This window comes from Drechmeria coniospora, chromosome 01 (assembly GCF_001625195.1).
Source record: "Drechmeria coniospora strain ARSEF 6962 chromosome 01, whole genome shotgun sequence".
NCBI lineage: Eukaryota > Fungi > Ascomycota > Sordariomycetes > Hypocreales > Ophiocordycipitaceae > Drechmeria > Drechmeria coniospora.
In genome coordinates, this window is record NC_054389.1 from 12,476,549 (window position 1) to 12,496,880 (window position 20,332).

The 20,332-nt window shown below is 58.4% G+C and overlaps 4 protein-coding genes across 4 annotated transcripts; 2 read left to right on the top strand and 2 right to left on the bottom strand.

Moving 5' to 3' along the window:
* Window positions 1-267: 267 nt before the first annotated feature.
* DCS_03291 (uncharacterized protein) lies at window positions 268-3,120 on the top strand (the record flags this gene model as incomplete). The annotated part of the gene is made up of 5 exons (XM_040800613.1): window positions 268-443; window positions 542-853; window positions 932-2,641; window positions 2,702-2,997; window positions 3,047-3,120. 5 exons carry the CDS (start codon window positions 268-270, stop codon window positions 3,118-3,120), a joined length of 2,568 nt encoding a protein of 855 aa, XP_040661496.1.
* A 3,004-nt stretch (window positions 3,121-6,124) lies between these two features.
* DCS_03292 (autophagy-related protein 26) lies at window positions 6,125-10,352 on the top strand (the record flags this gene model as incomplete). Its single annotated transcript, XM_040800614.1, has 5 exons — window positions 6,125-6,641; window positions 6,700-6,797; window positions 6,853-7,290; window positions 7,365-10,046; window positions 10,104-10,352. The coding sequence occupies 5 exons, from the start codon at window positions 6,125-6,127 to the stop codon at window positions 10,350-10,352; spliced, it is 3,984 nt and encodes a 1,327-aa protein (XP_040661497.1).
* Window positions 10,353-10,847: 495 nt separating this feature from the next.
* Window positions 10,848-11,486, bottom strand: DCS_03293 (uncharacterized protein; the record flags this gene model as incomplete). The annotated part of the gene is made up of 2 exons (XM_040800615.1): window positions 10,848-11,182; window positions 11,426-11,486. The coding sequence occupies 2 exons, from the start codon at window positions 11,484-11,486 to the stop codon at window positions 10,848-10,850; spliced, it is 396 nt and encodes a 131-aa protein (XP_040661498.1).
* A 4,898-nt stretch (window positions 11,487-16,384) lies between these two features.
* Window positions 16,385-16,810, bottom strand: DCS_03294 (uncharacterized protein; the record flags this gene model as incomplete). Its single annotated transcript, XM_040800616.1, has 1 exon — window positions 16,385-16,810. The coding sequence occupies one exon, from the start codon at window positions 16,808-16,810 to the stop codon at window positions 16,385-16,387; it is 426 nt and encodes a 141-aa protein (XP_040661499.1).
* Between the last annotated feature and the right edge of the window lie 3,522 nt (window positions 16,811-20,332).

Consider the following 20,332-nt stretch of genomic DNA (forward strand, 5'->3'; position numbering starts at 1 on the left):
CATCACAGGACAAAGACGCATCATGGCTTGGCTGGCGACCTTGGCCCGCGTCGGCTGTAAAGGAAGCCAAGAGGTTGGGGCACCAAGGCAGGGAGCCGAACAAAGACATGTGTCGGCAACGACGGCGCCTACAATTATGCCCTATTCCCCGAGGCGACTCGAAGCCGTCCAACGTCTGCCCAATGTCCAACTGCCGTGGTGGTGCGTGTCCAGCCAGCAGCCTCTCTCGCCTTCGTCATCACACCCGTCCCAGTCCCAGCCGCAGTCATGAAACGGACGTTCGCTCGCTGGACTGCCCTGACCGGCATTCACCTCTATCTTCACAATGGTCTGGCTTCGGCCTCGGCCATGGCCGCCAGCCCGTGCAGGAGGGTGGCCGTGGTCGAGCACCTCCCCATGTTGGTCGTCTGCCGTAACACGACGACGACGACGACGATGGTTCGGTACGTCATGATGATGAAGGAGCCGGGAGGCGAGTTGCGAGGGGAAAGACGGTCGGTCTTGACGCGGCGGAAAATGCTCATCATGCCATGCCTCGCAGGACCTACACGACGTGCTTCCCCACGGCCGAGCCGACGATGAAGACGAAGACGAAGAAGAAGACGACGACGACATACGAAGCGTCCTCTTCGCCGTCGACGCAAGAGGCGCCCTCGTCGACGTCGACGCACGAAGCACCCTCGTCGACGCCGACGGCCGACTGCACCAACGAGGTGGGCGACTTTGAATTCCTCAACTGCGTCACCTCGCCCAACGGATTTCCGGGATTCGCCAACGTCGGACCCGCGCCCGGCGATGACCTCGACGCCTGCTCCGCCCTGTGTCATCTCCAGTACATGACCGTCTATGCAAAGTAAGTGTCGAATCCGCGCCCGCTGCCGGGACACGGAGCCGGCTCGGACGAGAGACTGACGAAGAATAACCCACGCAGCATGTGCTACTGCGCCGCCGCCCTCGACCCTTCCATCACCGTCATCCCCAAGGAATTGTGCTGCAGCCTGGGGTCGTCGGCCCTCAAGGTCAAGCGTCAGGACATTCCTGCTGGCGTTGTCGTCCAGATTTACAGTCGCTTCCAACCCTTTGTGTCGTCTGGTTCCTCGTCGGTCGCCGCTCCCACATCGGCCACGTCTGAAGTCTCGTCCGAGTCGGAGACGACGCCTGCCACTACTGTCACTCTCCCGGACACGTCTTCGGCGCCCTCTTCGGAGCCCTCTTCGGAGGCGACCTCGTCTGCGGAGCCGACGTCCACTCCCGAGCCTACTTCTTCCGTCGAGCCCACGTCGTCGACGTCGTCTGCGTCGTCCACCGAGCCCACGTCATCTGCCGAGCCCACGTCGTCTGCCGAGCCCACCTCCTCGGCCGTGCCTACGTCCTCGGTCGAGCCAACCAGTTCCACGTCGGAGTCGACTTCGATACCCGAGTCAACCTCGACGAGTGTGCCGACGAGCTCTACCTCGGAGTCGACCTCGACGCTCGAGTCAACTTCCACGACGGACCAAGGTTCCGAATCTATCATCTACACGACGATAACACTTGGGCCTACTTCCAGTTCAGCCCCGTTGGAGTCGACGTCCACCACTACTCTGTCCACTTCCACCCCTGGTTCGTCCTCTACTACTCCCACCTCCGCCACTCCGTCCACATCTATCCCGATCTCGTCCTCCACCACTCCATCATCCTCCCCCCCCCCTACTTCGTCCTCCACTACGCCATCCACGTCCACCTCGTCTACTTCCACCTCTACCGAGACATCCCCCACTCCTTCGTCATCCACCCCCCCGCCCGCGATGGATTCCTTATTGACCTTGGTCACCACCATTACATTAGGACCTTCAGATGTCTCAACCTCTCAGACGCCCTCGGTTTCTACCTCGGCGCCGCCATCATCATCCTCCACATCATCGTCTACTTCCGCATCTACCTCTACGTCCACTTCCACATCCACCACGCCCACGTCCGAGTCCACGTCCACGTCCACATCCACATCCACTTCCACTTCCACACCTTCGTCCGCTTCCACTTCCACATCCACCACCACCCTGTCCACGTCCACTTCCACGTCCACACCCGCATCCACATCCACGTCCACATCCACGTCCACGTCCACTCCTGCTGGGGTTTCCACTCCCTCTACGGCATCCACTTCCACTTCCACTTCAACTTCGACCTCGACGACTGCAGCGGCATCCACATCCGCAACTACACCCACATCCACGCCCACACCCACCACACCCACATCCACATCCACACCCACCACTTCCACTTCCACATCCACTTCCACATCCACTTCCACCACTCCCACTTCCACCACTCCCACATCCACATCAACGTCTACTTCGACATCTACATCGTCAACTTCCTCGTCTACGCCGCCAATTTTGATTTCCACCATCACGACGACCGTATTCCCCACCAGTGTGATCACTCCCACGTCGACGTCGACTTCGACGACGACTTCGACGACGACGACAAGTAGTGCGAGTCCGACGTCGACGCTGGATCTGAATGATTATCCGGGAGTCATGCTCCGTCAGCACAACATCCACCGACGCAACCACTCGGTGTCGGACTTTGTTTGGAACAACGACCTGGCCGATTACGCCAAGACGCTTGCCCTAACCTGCGTCTTTGCGCACGATGGGTACGCAGTTGACGACGCGACCGTCCCTGCCGTGCCGTAAGAAGCTAACAATGGTGCCAGGACCATCGGCTCTGCCGATTACGGCCAGAACCTCGCGGCGTTGAATGGCGTCGACGATCCCGTGACGGCCGGCGCTCGCATGGTGACGAACGTGTGGTACAATTCCGAGCTTCCGTACTACGTGTGGTACGGCGGGAACCCCCCGCTCGACTCCAACCCAGACCTCTGGGACCACTTCACCCAGATGGTGTGGAAGGACAGCTCCGAGGTCGGGTGCTCGACGGTCGCGTGCCCGGCTGGAACCATCTTTCAAAACACCGACTGCTGGTACTCGGTGTGCAACTACAGGCCGCCCGGTACGTGTGCCCCTGCCGATGGCCATGCTTGTCGCTGACGTCGCCGCAGGCAACTACCTGGGAGAGTTTGACGAGAACGTCTTCCCTCCCCTCGGGCATCCGACTGTCCACATTGGCGATTAAGGCACGCATCATCTCCTGCACGATGGTGACGACGACCTCATCTCCCCGTCCGGGGATCACTGTACATGGTACCATAGAAGGGGATGCTTCGTGTTCGGCATCGGCGACGACACTAGCGTGTTCACCGAGGGAGCCGCATTCGACCCAGCCCCGGCGCATGCATACTTTGACGGCGAGCAAGATTTATTGACCGAGAGGAGGCTGCCAGTGGGCGACACTCAGCAACGACGGCCCAGGCCCGATGCTTGGTTACCTTGGCACGAAATGGATGTTGGCCGGATACACTACGACTGGCCGGATACACTACGACTGGCAGGATATACTACGACTAGCAGAATAAACTACGACTGGCAGGATACACGACGACTGCAATGGGGATTGGGTGAGAATGGCAACATGGAAAGAATATTTCAACTTGTATCAGCAAGAAGCACGTGACGTCTTGGAATCGTGCCGCGGCGGGTGATGAGCGATGGGCCCTAGGGCATTGGGATCCTCGATAGAAAGAATTTAGGTGGCAATAGAGCCCATTTCACATGTCATGGCCTATTTCAGGGGTTTGGCTTGCTTTGACAGCCTACTTCATAAGGATTGGCTTGGTTTGGCTGCCATGTTCGACCAGTCGCGCGTCCCGTTCCCGATGGATGCAGAGTATTGGCTGATGCTGCCGCTACGTCGGCTTCACGACAGCCAGGATGACGAAGCGGGCATTGCACCGTCCCCAGATGCACAATGTCCGAGTGGTGAGGTGATGGTGGTGGTGGCCGGTCCCAGGTGTATAATGTCCGTGTGGTGATGGTACTGGCTGCCATGGGGGCTGCCGTCGTGCGGCCGTGCGTGGCTGGGTAGAGAGTGTGTCGCAGCCGAAGCGTGGCTGAGGTTGCCACGTGCCTGATGCGGGGGTTTGGAGGGGTTCGGTGGGTGGGTGTCGAGGGTCCTGATGACCTGGCCACTACTACTGTACTCCGCACCGCTAGCAGCACCCGGAGGTGTGCTGTAGGGAGTTTGCTGCGCGTGCTGTGCTGTAAATCACTGCATCGATGCCCCGTCGATCGGTGCGGCAGCGGCAGCCTCGACGCAACCAAGGTATTGGATGGGAGCTTGCTGGCTGCAGCGGCCTGTTGCTTCCTCCTCGGCATGGACTCTCGGCATGGGCTCTCGGCGTGGACTTGTCATTGTGCGTCTGATGCGTCGTTGGCGTCGAACCGGCGATGAGGGTTCCGCGTCATGGCCAGCGCGGGGACGTTTGGAATGCAGCAGAGTTTTGGGCCTGACGTGAGCCTCTGACGATCGGCATCACATGCTGTCTCGGCACCCGTCCCTGGGGAGGGAGGTCGCCATGGCGGGCGTGACCACGGACGAGGGCTGGCAAGGGAGGCGTCGAGTGGCCGTCGAGTGGCCGTCGAGTGGCCGTCGAGTGGCCGTCGAGTGGCCGTCGAGAGTGGCATCGTCCATCTGGGCAGCTGCCGGCCGCTTGACGCTGATCTGGAGGATGACGAAGGAGAAGAGCGATGAACGTTGCTGGCCTTTCCGGTGCAGCACATGCGGCAACGCTGTGCTTGTAGTGTACACGTATGTGGTGCAGGCAAATAGGACCAGGTATTGATTAATTAACAGGTACGGAGTATTGCTGTGCAAATAGTTTGGTCGTCTTGCGGCATTCACAGAGCGTGCCCGAGCAGGTACCGTACAGTACATGCACACACCCACTAGTTACAACAAGTGCGTTCTGTGCAGAGTACTAGGTGCCCAGTATCTACCGTACAGTACTTGTACCCTAGGTTCAGGACATGCCGTGTACGGGACACCTCTGTAACCCCCCTGCTGGCATTCAGTACAGAGTACCAGGTGCCTAGTATCTACCTACTAGGTACTTGTACGTTTAGGACATGCCGTGTACGGGACACCTCTGTGACTCTCCTGATTGTAAATACTTGCCGTGTGGACATGCAGTTCACAGGAACCTCTGTTCACTCTCCTTGCGAGTACAGCAGTTGTAGTTGTACATGTACTGTACCTGCAACCCTTGCTTTCCAGTATGGAGCAGCTGCACAGATTGCTTCCTGCACATGTACAGCACATGTATCCGTACTGTACGGAGTACTCCGTACTTGAAGCAAGTACCTATTGTACTTGTGTACAACTACGGAGCACGGGGTGCATGTACTTACTTGTACTTTCTTGTATAATACTCCGTACCCGAGACCGGACATGTGTCTTGGACCTGCGTCATTGGTGGATCTGAGCACTGGCGGGAGCTTATCGATAGGCAGATTCGCCGAGCCTCCTCCGCCGCCTGTTCTTGGTGCTTCTGGGTACCGCTGTGCCGCCGCCCAGGCGCTAATCGCAGGCCGTTCAGAGCGCCTACAGACCTACAGAGTCCGCTGAACCGCCTGTCGGTTCGGCGCAGGTGCGAGCGTGCGCACCATCCCAACCTAGAGCCTGCCGCCCAATGACGGTCCGCCTGCTAGGCTTGAGCAACCTCACCACCACCACCACCACCACCACCGCCATCTTGCACCTTCTCCTTCGTCTCATCACGACCAAAGAATATCCAGACCGACGTCCCATCGGCACCCACGACGCGACCGCAGCGCTCTCGCCCCTCGCTCCCCCCTCCCCCACTTGCTCCCCCGCTCCCTCCCCCGCGCGGGCTCGTCGACGCCTCCCGTCGCTTCGGTCGACCGCCGTGCCGGCCTGTCACGGCCAAGATCCCCTCGTCCCCCCCCCCCCCTTCCCACGATCCGGTCAACGGGCGGGCCGTCACGCAGCGTACGGATAGAGCATGACGCACCCCTCCGCCCCTCACAGTGCCGATGGCTCCGCGGCGGCGGCCGACGATTTGCCCCCGAGGCCTAGGGCGCCGAGGAAGCTGCAGAAGCGTTGTCGTCGAGAGTCCAGCCTCCCCGTCGACCTCCCCGAGCCCCTGCGGGCCGGCGACAGCGATGACGAGACGTCTCCCAACAACGCCCCCGCCGCACGGGGCGGTCCCGTGTCGGTCAACATGAACCAGAGCATCTTCGGCCTCATCGCCGCCGCCGGCTCCAAGGTCGACTTCAACGAACGCTTCGACGACGGCAGCAGCGAAGACGACGACGGCCCGGAGCAGCCCCGTCGTGACCTCGCCCAGACGGCCATCCTCAAGCCGCACACGCCCGACGCGGCCAGGCGACACAAGAGGCTCTCGGGCCATCGCCTGCTCCGGTCGCTCGCCACCCTTCCGAAGCGAATACCGAAGCCCGAGCGGGGCGCCGGTCGACCCTCCGTCCCCCTCCCGCTCCTGACCCTCGACGACCGGAGTGCGTCGACCGAGCTTGCCGAGCCTGACGAGAACCGTCTCGCGCCCGTCATGAGCCGCATGCTCCAGGCGAGGGCCGAGATGTCGAGCCGGCCCAGCTTCGATCTCGAGCGGCCCTCCTCGGCCGACCTGAGCGGCGTCGACGACGGCGACAACCACATGCTCCTCGCTCGTCGCCTAAAGGACATTTTCGAGTTTGACGACGTCGAGCAGGTCGTCGCAGGTATGTCGCTCCGTCGTCTTGCCCCTCATGATCCGTTGCCCGTCCTCACATCCGACAGAGTACCCTTGCTGGCTGCTGCAGAGCGTCCTGCTCCAGGGCTTCCTCTACATCACCGCCAAGCACATCTGCTTCTACTCCTATCTTCCTAAAAAGGCCGTATGACACCCCAACCGTCCGCGACCCGCCCCGTCGGTGCTGACGCCGAGAGCAGAATGTCGTGGCCAAGTCCGGATACCTCTCCAAGAGCGGCCGGAGGAATCCGAGGTACAACCGGTACTGGTTCCGCCTCAAGGGCGACGTTCTCTCCTACTACCGCGACTCGACCAACCTCTACTTCCCCCACGGCCAGATCGACCTCAGCGTCGGCATCTCCGCCGACGTCGTCGACCGCGGCAAGAACGGCGTCCACTTCGAGGTCGTCACGAGCCACCGCACCTACAGCTTCAAGGCCGACAGCGCACCGAGCGCCAAGGACTGGGTCAAGAGCCTGCAGCGCGTCATATTCCGCAGCCACAACGACGGGGACAGCGTCAAGATCTCGCTACCCATCGACAATGTCATCGACGTCGAGGAGACGCAGATGATGGAGTTTTCCGAGACGTGCAAGATTCGCGTCGTCGACAACGACGAGACGTACGCCATCGACGAGGTACGCGCTCTCGTCCGATGCCGCCGCGCCCGTTGCCGCGTCCGTTGCCGAGCCCGCTGACCCGCTCGCCGCAGTACTTCTTTTCCTTCTTCAAGTTCGGCGAGGAAGCCGTCAACGTCCTCAAGATCCTCGTCGAGGATGCTTCCGGCAACGAAGCGGCCGAGGCCGTCGCCGGCTTGAGCGTCGACGGCTCGCCGAGGGACTCCAAGAACACGAGCCGGAGCAACCTGCTCACCGACAGGGCGCGGTCGACGAAGCTGCCGGAGACGGTCAAGGCTACCCTGTCGCCCCTCTCCACCCACTCCGGCGGCGCGAGTCCTCGGCCGAGCCTCGACGTCTCCTCCCGCACCAGCTTCGACGCCGTGCTCCACTTGGGCCGGCGGAGCCACGACGTGCCGAGCCCGCTGAGGGAGCAGGGCCCTCGCCGGAGCTTCAGCGGCAGCAGGTCGCAGAGCCTCCGCCGCCGCAGCGACAGGTCGCGGCCGGTGGCCTCGTCCGACTCGAACGTGCCCTCGTCGACGGACGAGCCGGGCTACTCCAACGTCGCCGTCTCGACGACGGAAGATCCTTCGGCGAGCCAGATCCTGCGAGGGAGCGAGGTGTTTCACAGCCCGACGATGCGCCAGTCGCCCACCTCGTCTCCCTGCGCCGACGCGAGGCCCGGCCTGCCTCACCACTGCGCGACGACGGGGCACATGGAGCAGCTGGCCTACCGCGCGAGCTTGGATCCCGGACGCTCCTCGACGCCGTCTCTGCAGAGCATCACGAAGATGGGATCCTACCCCCTCCAGCGCGCGGGCGCCTTCGCCGACTACCTGAACAAGACGGGCAAGCGCATGAGCTCCCTCTTCGCCGCCGAGTCCATGGGCTACGTCGAGAAGGTGTCGGGCATGTGGAAGGGGGGCCACAAGCACTACGACGATCCCCACGGCCTGCGTCCCGACGACGACGACCTCGAGCAGGACTCGGAGGGCAAGGTGCAGACCTCGATGGACCGCTTCCGCGCCCATTTTGCCCTTCCCGACGCCGAGCGGCTGCAGGCCACGTACTTTGGCTACATCGTCCGCGTCCTGCCCCTGTACGGCAAGATATACATCAGCGACCGATCCTTCTGCTTCCGCAGCCTGCTGCCCGGCACCCGCACGAAGCTGATCCTGCCCCTCAAGGACGTCGAGACGGCGCACAAGGAGAAGGGGTTCCGCTTCGGCTACGCCGGCCTCGTCGTCGTCATACGCGGCCACGAGGAGCTCTTCTTCGAGTTCGGCCCGGCCGAGGTCCGCGACGACTGCGCCGTGACGCTGCTCCAGAGCCTCGAGACGAATAGGTTTCTCCAAGCCTCGGGCGTCCTCCGCGACGACGAGGCCGACGACGAGGATTCCGCCATGGCCGAGCGTGACGCCCTCAGCTCGGCGCGGCAAGGAGAGTACCCCGAGCACGAGATCGAGATGCCGTCGCAGACGCACCTGCCGAACGCGCCTACGATCCTCATGGACGACCCGGACGGCTCCTTTCTCAGCTTCAAGCCGGCCGGCTCCATGAGGATCACCTGCCTGACCATCGGCTCCCGCGGCGACGTGCAGCCGTACATTGCCCTCTGCAAAGGCCTGCTGGCGGACGGCCACCGGCCGCGCATCGCCACCCACGCCGAGTTTCAGGGCTGGGTCGAGTCGCACGGCATCGAGTTCCGCCGCGTCGAGGGCGATCCCGGGGAGCTGATGCGCCTCTGCATCGAAAACGGCACCTTCACCCTCTCCTTCCTGCGCGAGGCCAACGCCAAGTTTCGCGACTGGCTGGACGACCTGCTGGATTCCGCCTACCACGCCTGCGAGGGATCCGAGCTGCTCATCGAGTCGCCCTCGGCCATGGCCGGCATCCACATCGCAGAGAAGCTCGCGATCCCCTACTTCCGAGCCTTCACCATGCCCTGGACGCGCACGAGGGCCTACCCGCACTCCTTCATCATGCCCGAGCACAAGATGGGCGGGGCCTACAACTACATGACGTACGTCATGTTCGACAACATCTTTTGGAGGGCGACGGCGCAGCAGGTGAACCGCTGGCGCAACAGCACGCTCAAGCTGCCCAACACGAGCCTCGAGAAGATGCAGCCGAACAAGGTACCGTTCCTCTACAACTTCAGCCCGAGCGTCGTCGCGCCGCCGCTCGACTACTCGGACTGGATCAGGGTCACCGGCTACTGGTTTCTCGACGAGGGCGACGAGTACAGACCGCCGCGGGAACTCGAGGACTTCATCCAGAAGGCCAGGGACGACGGCAAGAAGCTCGTATACGTCGGCTTCGGCTCCATCATCGTCGACGACCCCGGCAAGATGACACAGGAGGTCATCGACGCCGTCCTCAAGGCCGACGTCCGCTGCATCCTCTCCAAGGGCTGGTCCGACCGCATCTCGCCCGGCGACGACCCGGAGAAGCCGCGGCCGCGGGAGCCGGACATCCCGCCCGAGCTCTTCGTCATCAAGTCGGCGCCTCACGACTGGCTGTTCCGACGCATCGACGCGGCGGCCCACCACGGAGGTTCGGGCACGACCGGGGCCAGCCTGCGGGCGGGCATTCCGACCATCATACGGCCCTTCTTCGGCGACCAGTTCTTCTTCGCCAGCCGCGTCGAGGACCTCGGCGTCGGCGTCTGGGTGAGGCGCTGGGGCACCAACAGCTTCGGCCGCGCACTGTGGGAGGCGACGCGGAACGAGCGCATCATCGTCAAGGCTCGCGTGCTGGGTGAGCACATTCGCCAAGTACGCCTTCAATCCCCCCCCCTTCGGCACTGATGAAGCATTCTGACCACAGTCCAGGAGACGGGCGTCGCAGACGCAATCCAGAGCATATATCGAGATCTCGAGTACGCCAAGAGCCTCATCAAGCGCAAGCCCGGCAGCAAGCCCGACGGCGAGGAGGACGACGAGGCCGAGGAGAGCTGGACGTTTGTGGGAGGAGACGAGCCGGACCCGGACGTCGTGACGAGACGTCTGAGCGAGGGGATCGTCGGGCAGAGTGCGGAGAGCAAGGGGCTCGGCAGCCAGGTGCTGAAGGGGCGAGCGTAGAAATCTGCTCGGTAGGGTGCTCGACCACACTTTCTTCTCCGACGGCTGCTTTCCGATGTGCGCGGTTGGATCGCGTACCCGCACGGACAGGTCCCGGGTCATGCACGGCCGTAGAGACCGGCATGGTTGTGAGTGGGCGAAGCGAGAGTCATCTTTGGCGATACTCGGTAGATTGCAGGTATTCCATTGTAGATGATGATACCTGCGTAGCGGTTCGATGCACTATTTTGTCATCAATCAGAATCAGCGCTTGTCCCGCACGGGACGTTTCTGTCACTTGTTCTGGTACGTCGGATGCGATACGAGTCGGCGACAGCGCGTCGTGGCGATGCAAATGACGAGACCTGTGATGTATACTTGGATTGTGCACGGGACGAGATACACAGCAACGTAGAGGAAGAACTCCGCCGTTCGCATCGTCCCCTGCCGTTTCCTTTCGCTTCCCCCCTCGCGCCACGTCCAGGTGAAGTGCTGATCGAGTATCGAGGGCTGCTTCTACAGATCATTGACCTTGTCGCACATTTTGACCTCGTAGTCGACCGTATCGTTTCCCGCCCACCACATCTTCGGTTTGAAGTCGAGATAGACGAGTTCAGGCTTCGCGGGGAACCAGGGGCCGTCCGTATCGCGATAGAAGACGATTTCGCCCGTGGCAGCGTCGCGGAACTCGGCCGTGGTGTGGGAGAGGGTACCGGAGGTGGTCCAGCTGATGGTGTAGCAGGAGTCGCGTAGGACGGAAAAAGGCTTGGAGCAACGAACGTTTCCGTCGGCGTCGAGGCACGCTTCGACGGCGTAGTCGAGCACCGTTCCTTTGGCGACATAGTCGCCAGCTGCGGGGCGATGCGGGTCAGCGCAGTGTAACATGCAGACGACGGGTACGGCAATTGTTGTGGGGTGCAGGGGGGGCCAGGGATCATCACATGGGGATGCTGGGACGCGCGAACATGTGGATATGGGGGACATGGGGATATGGAGATGTGCGGAGATGGAGATGATGGCGAAGGACATGGGGGAGAACACGAGGATTCCGCGACACGTCTAGGGGCTGCCGAGAACGAGAAACGGGAACATACTTGGTGCAAGGCCGCCAAGGGCCATGAGCGCGGCCATCGTCTGAGCTCCCGGAATATGCATTGTCGGTTTGGTTGATGAAGCGGCAGAGAATAGTTGGTGCCGGTCGGTTGGTCGATTGAAACTAGGAAATGTCCTCCAGGGCGGAATGGGGCCACGATGAAAATGAGGTCATTGGCAAAGGGACGGGACGGGTGGGAGGAATGACGAATGTTTTTCTTTCTCCGTCGTGTGTCTGGATCCCGTTGAGCTTCGGTCATGATGATGCGTTCCATCCAAGGTATGACGCGCGCGTTATTTTTGGCGAATCGCACACCGCATTGTCGGTGACAAAAAGCGTTTATCTCCACAGAGGTCACGATCCTTAGTGCTAGCGCGGGGCAGGTACCTGGACGGCGATGACGACATATTGTCATGCCCTGATGCACAGAAATGTTCTGACGAAGAATACGATTAGTATTATCTTGATTATCGCTTTCGTTGCAGTTTTATGTCGAATAATTTCTTCCCGGCGACTAGTTTTTTGTTGCCGCCTTGAGATGACTGGAAATATTCGGAAATCCGTCGAATGTTTTCATTCAATCGATCAGGCACTCTCCACCGTACACGCTGCACTGCAACCTTGCCACGAGCTCATTGCACAGAAGCGTTTCGATTTCCTTGTCGTCTTATTTTTCTTGCGTGGAGAAGTTTGCTGCCAGTTGTGATGCAAGAAGGGTGGAAGAATCATGATTACTAGGAATCGTCTCTGTTATTGCCCATTATGTGGGTGCAGTTGTCATGCAAGAAGGGTGGAAGAATCATGAATATTGGGAATGGTCTCTGTTATTGCCCTATGCAAGAAGGGTGGAGGAATCATGAATATGGGAATCTTCTCTGTTATTGCCCATTATGTGGGTGCAGTCGTCATGCAAGAAGGGTGGAAGAATGGGTGGAAGAATCAGGAATATGGGAATCGTCTCTGTTATTGCCCATTATGTGGGTGCAGCTGTCACGTGCTTGTCCTCGTGACACTCCGATCGGTGACACATGTATACTACATAGGAGTCTATATAGACGAAATTATACAGCCTTTTGTAGCTTAGCGCTGGGAGCGTATGGATGGTGTTAATGTACGAGCCCTACGGATCACTGATTTTCAAACTGCATACGAACGAACAGTCCAACAGTCGAACGGAGAAGTGGCCTCGCCTGCTACGCCTATTCAATCTTGTTCCTCGAACAGTTGTCGGCATGCGAGCAGCAATCCTGGCGCTGCTGCCATCCTGAGCTCGACACCACCCTTCCACAATGTGATCCCTATCTCAACCACTCAACATCTGCACCGTCCAGTGTCAGCAGCGGAAGGATTTGCCAGGTTGCAGCACATCGGCAGAACGTCGAGCTAGATAACGCACATATAGATGACGATTGTCGAACTCCACCATCCGAAATGCCAGTACTCGCCGGCATCGACCTTGTGGGCGGGAGCCTGCTCGCCGCTTTCCCTGGAGCCGTCACGACTGCAGGCCCTGCTTGACTTCTCTCCAGCAGCAGTCTATACCAATCCACATTCCGTTCCTCCTCGCCATCTCATTTCGATTCGGGAATCTGCCGGTAGAAATACTGCCGCGGCGGCCAGTACGACTAAACAAGCTTCTATTAGGGAAATAATATCCAAGGAAAACGAAATCGCTACTGCAAAATACCCGAGATTTGCGCCACGTGCAAGTCACAAGGACCGCAGCACCCCTGATCTCCCACGGGGTTCTTGCTCAAGTGGAAGGTAACAGTGTTGCGGTATAACACCCGCCAAAGGAATAGATGCTCTAGCGCATCCAAGCTCTTGGCGCGCTCCTGTCGATGCTTGTTGCCCCGAAGCGCCTTTCTTTGGAGCGTGTTGACACCCTTGACAAAGACTACAGGAAGAATGTCCTTTGCGGCCACCGTGTAGCCTTTGCCTGCATGCCGCCGGGTAACGGTCTCGATGAATATAGCATCAGTGCCTTATCCAAGCTCCTCCTCGACGTCAAAGAGACAACGAACACGCTCCGGGTATGCTATCTGGCCTACCACTTCGACTTCTATGTCTATTCCGAACCGCACTTCCCCCCTCTTCGTCCGCACAAGGCACTATCGGCCAACAGTTTCCTCGTCGCCGGCAGCAGACATGTTACTGCACCTCCACTCCGATCGATTCCTCGAACACTAGCAACGGTTTTCCCGGAGATTACACCGTTCACCATCCGACAGAGGACTGTGTTAATAGTTGCACATATTTATATGCTTGGAATACCGTGAGAGGAAGTGCTGCCGTGGGACATTGCGTACCGGCGGCTAGAATTTGAAGAACAGCTCTGTTGCATCAATAACTCGCAAGTGGTTGGATGTGTCAACGGCCAACTCAGGGGCTCCGAGGACCCGCGATTTGACAGGTGGACTGTAAGCACATGTACGAATGTTGCAAGCTGCTGCGTCATCGAGGACTTTGGCGCTGCGAACTGGGACGGTGTACATGATGCAATGATCCGAGGCGCGTGATTGTTCCAAGGCGTTGTTCATGAGCTCGAATAATACAATCTGTAGCCAACACCATTATATATGCTATTAAATTCGAGTTTTTGATGCTGCAGCATAAATTAGTCACTTTGAAGCATATATGCAACATCTTCCAAGGGGAACCGACTCTGACTTCACAACGATGCTGCTCCATATTCCCCATTGAAAACACCAGGATAGATTGAAGAAGCCGCAAGCATCCGGCCAGCGTTGCAATGCAAAAACTGTGTTGCCTACTTACGAAAGCAAGCCTTCATCCCTCCATGGGAAACCCCCCACGTCATGATACTGCTTTCGTCGGAGTTGATGCCGGGCCTAGATTGGGAAGAATTTCCACCATCAGTCATGCTGGAGCGTGGCAAGGACATGATGCCGACTGACTCCCAGAAGATGACGGGGAGACGGCGGGTTTTTTTCGTGCATACGCAAGGAATGGAAGGAATATTTGCAAATCCCGTGAGGCGAGGTCGTGACGACGCGTGGAGCTCACCAAAGAGACGAACTCTGGACCATGGACTAAGGATAGGATACATCGGCACTCAAGGGCAGGACGGAATAAATTCTTTGACAGTAGAGATTTGAAATGACGAGTCGTGAAATTTCGGTATCTGTACGGCGACTAAAGTAGGGGATGCTGCCGTTTAGACCCCAACGAAGCTGCCTCTGTATTTTCCAAGTGAAGGCGACGCCGAACGGAGAGTGTGCCATACAAGTCTGCAAGGGCACATCGGCCAAGACCAAGGAGGAAAGGTCAAAGTGTAGAATTGCGTTTGTCACCACGGGCTGCAGTTGGGAGGTCGAGAACGTAAAGCGATGCAGCAAACAGTCGAAGTCGGCTGTAGAGGGCACAAGAGTCGTAAAGCGGATGGAAAGGGCTGCGTGGAGCTACGTAACTGGCGGTGAGAGGCTTTAGTAATGTTGCGAATTCTCGAGGCCAGGATGAATAATAATAAGAAGCTGTGGACGATAAACAAGTATCGCTGGAGCCTCGAGGTAAACCATTAGTGCACGTTTAATGATTGATGACAACGCAGAATGATCGGGTATGGTTGCCTGCCGATTCTTATGCCCCCATTCGTAAGGTGTTTGATATGGACAGAAAGGGCGGCAAACAAGCGACGGAGGGCACGGAGACGGACGGCACAATGGCGACAGACGGCACGATATTGACGGACGATATGAAGGCCGCAGATTGTAACGAAATCGGGCAGCAGGCATCTCGGGCCTGGCATCCGTCCTTTCGAAATCGCGACGAGTCGCGTGATTGAGGTCAAGTTCGAATAGTGGGAGTCTGTCGTAGTCAAAGGCGAGACCCACGATGGATATAGTCGGTGTTGTACTGCAATCACCGGCTTCACTCCTGCGAGGCCGCGTGCAGGCCACTGCAATCATCTGCTGCCTCGGCTGCTTGTCGATCGTCGTCGAAGAAGACGGGCCGTTTCTGGTGGGCAAACGATGATATCGGGGGCATCCTGGTAAAGCTTGAGTTTGAGCAGGCGTAAAAGAAGAGCATGAAAATGGACGGGAGCAAGGGCATCAAAGTGGGTGGGCGCGGGAAGGAGAGGCTGAGGCCGATGATCTGTCCTTGTCCATCAGGAGGTATTGCACGACAAGGTACGGCTGGCGTGCTCACTGCAGCATTCGGACGACGTAACCAACCAGTACTATTAGCACTGTACGAGTAAATAACGTAGTACTTGGTACTTTTGTGTGTGGTACTTTAGCGTACGTAGTACGGTATACGGCGCCTGGACATGGTTCGTCACAGTGTGCATTCGACAGCCGAATAGACCATCACTTCTACGTGGCAGAGTGAATGAAACTCGTCGCATCCCGCACCCTATTACGCAACGGACCAAAGATTACTTCTTCTTTTTTTACGGGGTGACAGATTGACTGCGCGTGGTCCACTCGACAGAGTATCATTCGGCGGGTGCGCAGGCGCAGCAGCAACCGGCGAACGAGGCGAGCGACGAAGAGCGAGCTTCGCACTGGCAACAATTCAACGTCGTTTACGCTTGGCCTTGAAAATTGTGTTTCCACGGCACTTTAGCCACGAGCTTGTGTCGGCGGCTGGTTGCGGCAGGGTGACTGATGAAAAAGAAATGCAAACAAGTTCGCGACTCCTTCCCTTCTCGAGCTTCCTCGTACGTGGCCACCAGACACCTGGCCAAGCCCCGATGATCTTCCACCTCTTTTCCCATCAAAAGAGGATGATTTGGCTTCGAAATCTCGGGCAGGGCCCAGTACCGGGCACCCAAACAATCAGAGCCGTAGGCTGGAAGATTGATCAGGCATTGCTTGCTATCTCGTTTCTCGCCCGCCGGAGCAGACAGCGGTCGTCGCCGCTTTTTGGGGGCTTTCTGCTCTTGTTTCCGTTCCTGTCTCGTCATCTCGTTGCCGTCTCGAGGGCATACACACGCTCAGAGCTGTGGGAAGCAAGCCTGACCAACCATAGCTTGCCATCCCGTGATGCGCGTAACAGTGCCAAGAGCGGGCGTCATGCCTGTTTTTATTTCTGCTCTAGTTCTCGTCGGCATTTTGCCGCCTTGGGGACATGGGGCATTTACACCACCAGAGTTGTAGCCAGCAATATTGACCAGGGATTGCTCGATATCCTGCATGCTCGCAACGGAGCCGGCACAGCGGTCGTTGCCCTTGTACTTCCCTGGCATCTCGTTGCCACCTCTCTCCACATGCTCCATGGTGTTGGTGTATTCGACATTAATCGTAGCCGTGATTTTCGCCGTCAATGGGCTTGAGCAAATTGTTTCGCGCATGAAGATATGGGTTGATGAGGATGAATGGATTCTCATCGTTTCGTCGAGGATGGCGTTGGCAGCAGGCATCGCAAAGGCGCCGAGTTAAGTAAGGAGCCCAAGCAAATCCCATGGCTCAACCCATGTCGACTGAATATCCCTCTCGTGGAGTGCACTTGGACGGGTATGTGCAAGTTTCCAGACTCGACTAGCATAACTGTTGCTGTTGTGTTGTAGCTCGACCATGCACTCGCCACAGTCCCGCGAGCGCGACAGTGGGCCAGAGAATCGAGTATCGATGGAGAAGCCGAGAATGCCGAGTATTGGCCGGTGCGTGTCCGAAGCATGCGGTTGTATCGCCATAGCCCGCTGGTTATCCGACGCCATGGTCAAGGATCCGATACCATCAAATGGTTGGCTATGGAGTTGTAGGTAGATTTCGAAGATTTGCTCGTAAATACATTCGCGTTTTCATATCTTCAGGTTCGTCCGACTTGGCCTACCCATGCAAATAACGGACTGGCCGCTCGAGGTCGACGAAATCCACAACCGTGTACGAACGGACCGATGCCACCAGTCCCAGTCGTGCTTCAGCCATCGACAGGTGGAGCCTGGGCGACATGAGGCTCCTCGAGGCATTGCATCCACCAAACCTCGATTTTCGTTTTCGAGCCCTTCCGCCACGAGTTCGGCGGTAGCGTTTCCGGTTATTGGAAGGCATGAGGCGAACTGTTTAGATGTGCGGAGCTGAAATCAGATGATTATGTTGACGCAGCCATCAGCCATGATGGCAAATGCTGTCGACCATGCTGGCCAATTCCTCGCCGACGAAGCTCTCGAGTGCCTCGAGGCTAGAGGACTCGAGCATCGTCGCTTGCCAGGCTGGGAACTCGTCGGTGCCTCGTCGATTCGGCTCCGCAGTCGTAGAAACCGGGGAAGGGCGACACTGAAGGGGGGAGGCATTCACCGCCATGGTGGAGAAGTGGTTGTGGTCTAGAGGTTGGACAGTAACTTGTCGTGGCCGTGCACGTCGACATTGCTCGCCATCGCTTTCATGGTGATGAATGGGATGAGGCGAGAACAGTGAGGGATTTTCATCCACCTGCCACTGCACTTGCACATTCTACGCGAAATTGCACAGCACCTACTTTCGCCGTCCGCCACCCTTCAGTAACGAGGGGCGGAGTAATAGCACGGCTAGTATTCCTATAGACGCTGTAGCTATAGTCGACTTTGTTTTTCATACGACGAGCACATATACGCTGTCAGATTACGCACTTTGGAGGGACATCCGTGCATCGGTCGAGGGACATTTCACGCGCATTTCCGCGACGTATATGCCATGCCAGAGAACCGGAGAAGGGATGGGTGCCTTACTGGGCAGCGTCCCTGTGGATCGTATTCTTGCCAATGATAGACGGCCTTGGCACGAGTCATGCGCTTCCCCACACGGCCCATCCGCTGACACGGGACGCATTGCTGCCATGCCACCCCCAATACGAAGGTCGCCTGCTTCCAAGGTGCATGGCACGCCTCGTTCTGCCGCCGTAGCTCCATCCGAAGGCGAAGCCATCGATGGCGAGGAATGGAGCAGGAACCTTAAAACTGCCTGGTCGGGATGCCATCATGGCCCTGCTACTTTCGCGACGCCTTGGCCTGCAGCACGGCGGCCGTCAAGGTGCCATCGGTGGAAGGCTGGACAAAAGTACCGTCATGGATGCTGGCAGCAGCCAAGCAAGCGTATGACCGGAGGCTTTGGTTGGCGTTGAGACATGGGTTCGACGGCCGGATCGACAATGGCTTGCGTTCGTGGCCAAAGTATTCGCACGCCTTGATTGTACCACATTCCCCCTTTCGTCAAGGCCATGGCCACTCGACCAAGGGCCGCTCGTGCCTCGTGAGGGCTGCCAAGTGACCAGTCAGCCCTGGGAGGCTGCATCGGCCGCGGCTTTTCCGTGCGGCCATCTTCCCAACCGACAGGTCCCATGGCCGCGTCGACTGCTCGTTGTCGGCAAAAAAGTGTCCGTCCACCAGTCGGCAAAAAAAGTGTCCGTCCACCAGTCGGCAAAAAAGTCTCTGTCCAGACCAGAAGGGGCCAAGGGTCAGGAGGAGGAAGGGACACAACGGGGCGGGGGTGAGGGCGAGCAATGGAAGTCGTAGATTCGGCGTGCCACCCGCAGGAGAGGCGACGGCGACGGGTGCAAGGTCGTTCTCATGCCCGTCAACGATGCCCACCACATGGTCACCGGCAGGTCAACTGACCAACGCCGGGCAAGCTCTCGTTTGCTCTCCTCGGCCTGAGACATGAAGATGGACGGCGCATTGCGACGGAAGTGTCGGCTTTCGTTGCCGGCCGGCATGATGCCGACAATGGATGCCTGTATGCGGAGTGCAGGTCATTGCATGCCGTCGCGAGAGTGCAATGCCCCATTCCGCCCAACCGCCCTACCCCGGCCTTCCCACGGCTGCGACGCACTGTTTCCGACGGTGCGACGGTCAGGTTCGCGAAGCGGATGGCACGAGCGAGTCCGCTCCAGCCGCGCAGTGATCTGGTGAAGCCTATCATTTGGCCGAACGAGGGTGTCGGGAAGACAAGAAAAAGAAAAGAAGGCTTTGTCGAAAGAGGGATGGCGTCGGGTTCCCCTTTGGGCTCTCTCCCATGCTCGAGCTGATAAACATCGGCCCCCTCGTTGCCCACCCATTCGGCATTTCCCGGCAGATGTTGGGTTTAGGTTGGAGCGTCGCTTGTCGAGCGCAGCATCGAAAATGTGGAAGAGAGGGTGGAAGGCTGTGTATTTGTCTCAGTCGAACAACGATGGCCAAGCAGCCGGCCGTGGTCGTTTTGCCTTGGAGCACGTGGACAGGCACCCACGTCGGAAAGAGAGCGAGAACGAAGGTGACGTGCAATGCAACCACACCAGTGGGACGATGATGAAGATGAAGGATGGGGACGTGTCTAGACTCAGACAAACAGGCAAGCGATGACGCTACAACCACCGTCTCGCCGTGGCCAAAACAAGCATTCTTTGACGTCGGCAGGCTGGGCCGAAGGTCTGCTCGATAGGTCTTGACAGGAACGGATGACCTCGTATTGGGTCTCGCCTTTGGCAGAAGCGACGGCTTGGCAGAGGATGTGACGAATAGACGGCTGGACGTGCGACCGCTGCATGGCTCGGACTGAGGCTGAGGGATCGCCTCTCTCTCCCCCTCGGCACAGAACCAGACGATGCAGTGTATTACTCCGTACTACTGCGTTGAGTCGTTGGTACGAGGGTTCGCCGGGAATAACAGAAAGTCCGCTACAACCGGAGCAGGCCACAGGTAGTGGAGCACGGGGAACAGTAGTCCGCACGTACAAGAACATGTACAATGTACATGTTCAACGGAGTATACAAGTACTAAAGCATGCACAAGCACTGTACTTGGGTGACGGACTACAAGTACAGATACAAGTACAAGATTTCGTTGCGTGCGCCAGTGAAATCAGCGGGATTAGTAAGAGTAAGTGAGACATGCAAGTATGCAGTAATACGAAGTGCATGTACTTGCAGTACAAGAACTGACTTACAATACGGAGTAAATGTGCCGAGTACACCTACATGTACATGTACT